This window comes from Poecilia reticulata, linkage group LG15 (genome assembly GCF_000633615.1).
Source record: "Poecilia reticulata strain Guanapo linkage group LG15, Guppy_female_1.0+MT, whole genome shotgun sequence".
NCBI classification, from domain to species: Eukaryota; Metazoa; Chordata; class Actinopteri; order Cyprinodontiformes; family Poeciliidae; genus Poecilia; species Poecilia reticulata.
In genome coordinates, this window is record NC_024345.1 from 30,449,554 (window position 1) to 30,450,849 (window position 1,296).

The 1,296-nt window shown below is 58.9% G+C and overlaps 1 protein-coding gene across 1 annotated transcript in view; it reads right to left on the minus strand.

Annotated features, from left to right (window-relative positions):
- ubr2 (ubiquitin protein ligase E3 component n-recognin 2) overlaps nt 1–1,296 on the minus strand; it is a 23,456-nt gene that overhangs the window by 2,984 nt on the left and 19,176 nt on the right. The window contains exons 32-36 of the mRNA XM_017308838.1: nt 1,155–1,219; nt 950–1,088; nt 770–860; nt 566–696; nt 385–493 (exon numbers count right to left, since the gene is read on the minus strand). Of these exons, the coding sequence (XP_017164327.1) occupies nt 385–493; nt 566–696; nt 770–860; nt 950–1,088; nt 1,155–1,219 (535 nt within the window). The remainder of the gene's footprint in view (nt 1–384; nt 494–565; nt 697–769; nt 861–949; nt 1,089–1,154; nt 1,220–1,296) is intronic.

The following is a 1,296-nucleotide window of genomic DNA, read 5'->3' on the forward strand; positions in this document are numbered from 1 at the left end:
ACTGGGAGTGGACTGGGAGCTAACTGGGAGCGTACTGGGAGCTAACGTTGAGTGGACTGGGAGCTAACTGGGAGCGGACTGGGAGCGGACTGGGAGCTAACTGGGAGCTAACTGGGAGCGGACTGGGAGCTAACTGGGAGCTAACTGGGAGCTAACTGGGAGCGGACTGGGAGCTAACTGGGAGCTAACTGGGAGCTAACTGGGAGCTAACTGGGAGCGGACTCCTCCCCATGTGCTCCATCACCATTGCGGACTCTGGCTGGATCAGGGTCAGAGTTCATGACCAACACAGGGCACAGCTTCACTGCTCCCCCTCCTTCTGCTCCCCCAGGGCTGAAGTGACACACCTGGCAGCTCACCTGGACCTGTGGTCAGGCGGGTTACCTGTGGATGAGCGGCTCCAGCAGTGTGCGGTGGTTCTGGTACAGCAGCAGCAGGTTGGAGGGCAGACTGAGGTAGCTACACAGCGCCTCCCACTGGCCAGGTCCTGTACCTGCAGCCAATAACAAACAGGTTGAGGTGAAGCTTCCACAGGTGGAGGTGTGCAGTGTGCAGGTGTTCTCACCCAGCAGGTCAGCAGGGGGCGATGCAGAGTTCATGTAGTGGAAGAAGAGGGCGGCGGTGCGGAGGAAGGGCAGGACGCCGGCTCTCACACACCTCCACAGGCGCCACCCACAGGAGACGTCAGGTAAACACCTGCTCAACACACACGTCTTGTCAGCCAATCACATTCTCCACCCACACGCCTGATGGAACCACCGTCACACACCTGCCCAGGTGATCCCTCAGCCTGCCGTACAGCTGACAGGTGAGCCGCTCCTCCTCTGACTCCTCACCGTCCTGATCCATACTCAGCTCACCTGGACACCACAGGGACAGGTGAGGGACAGACAGGTGAGGGACAGACAGGTGAGAGATGAGCCATCTCTGTCTGAATGTCCTTCCCTACCGGTGGTGAAGGTGAGCAGCACCTGAACCAGGTGAGCCACAGTGACCAGCTGAAGCAGGTGAAGGTGACCCGAATCCACAGAGCTTCGTCCTGATTGGTCCAGACCGTGCAGGGAGCTGTAGGACAAGACGCTGTACACCTGCAGACATGAGGGCAGGGGTCACCGGGGGTCACCGGGGGTCACCTGGACACTACCAGGACTCACCAGCAGGTGGAACATGTCCACATCCAGGATGCAGGGAGCCTCCAGCTGGGAGTCCGGAACCAGAACTGGACCAGACAGAAACCAGTTAGTGTGTGTAGTGTGTGTAATGTGTGTGTAGTATGTAGTGTGTAATGTGTGTGTA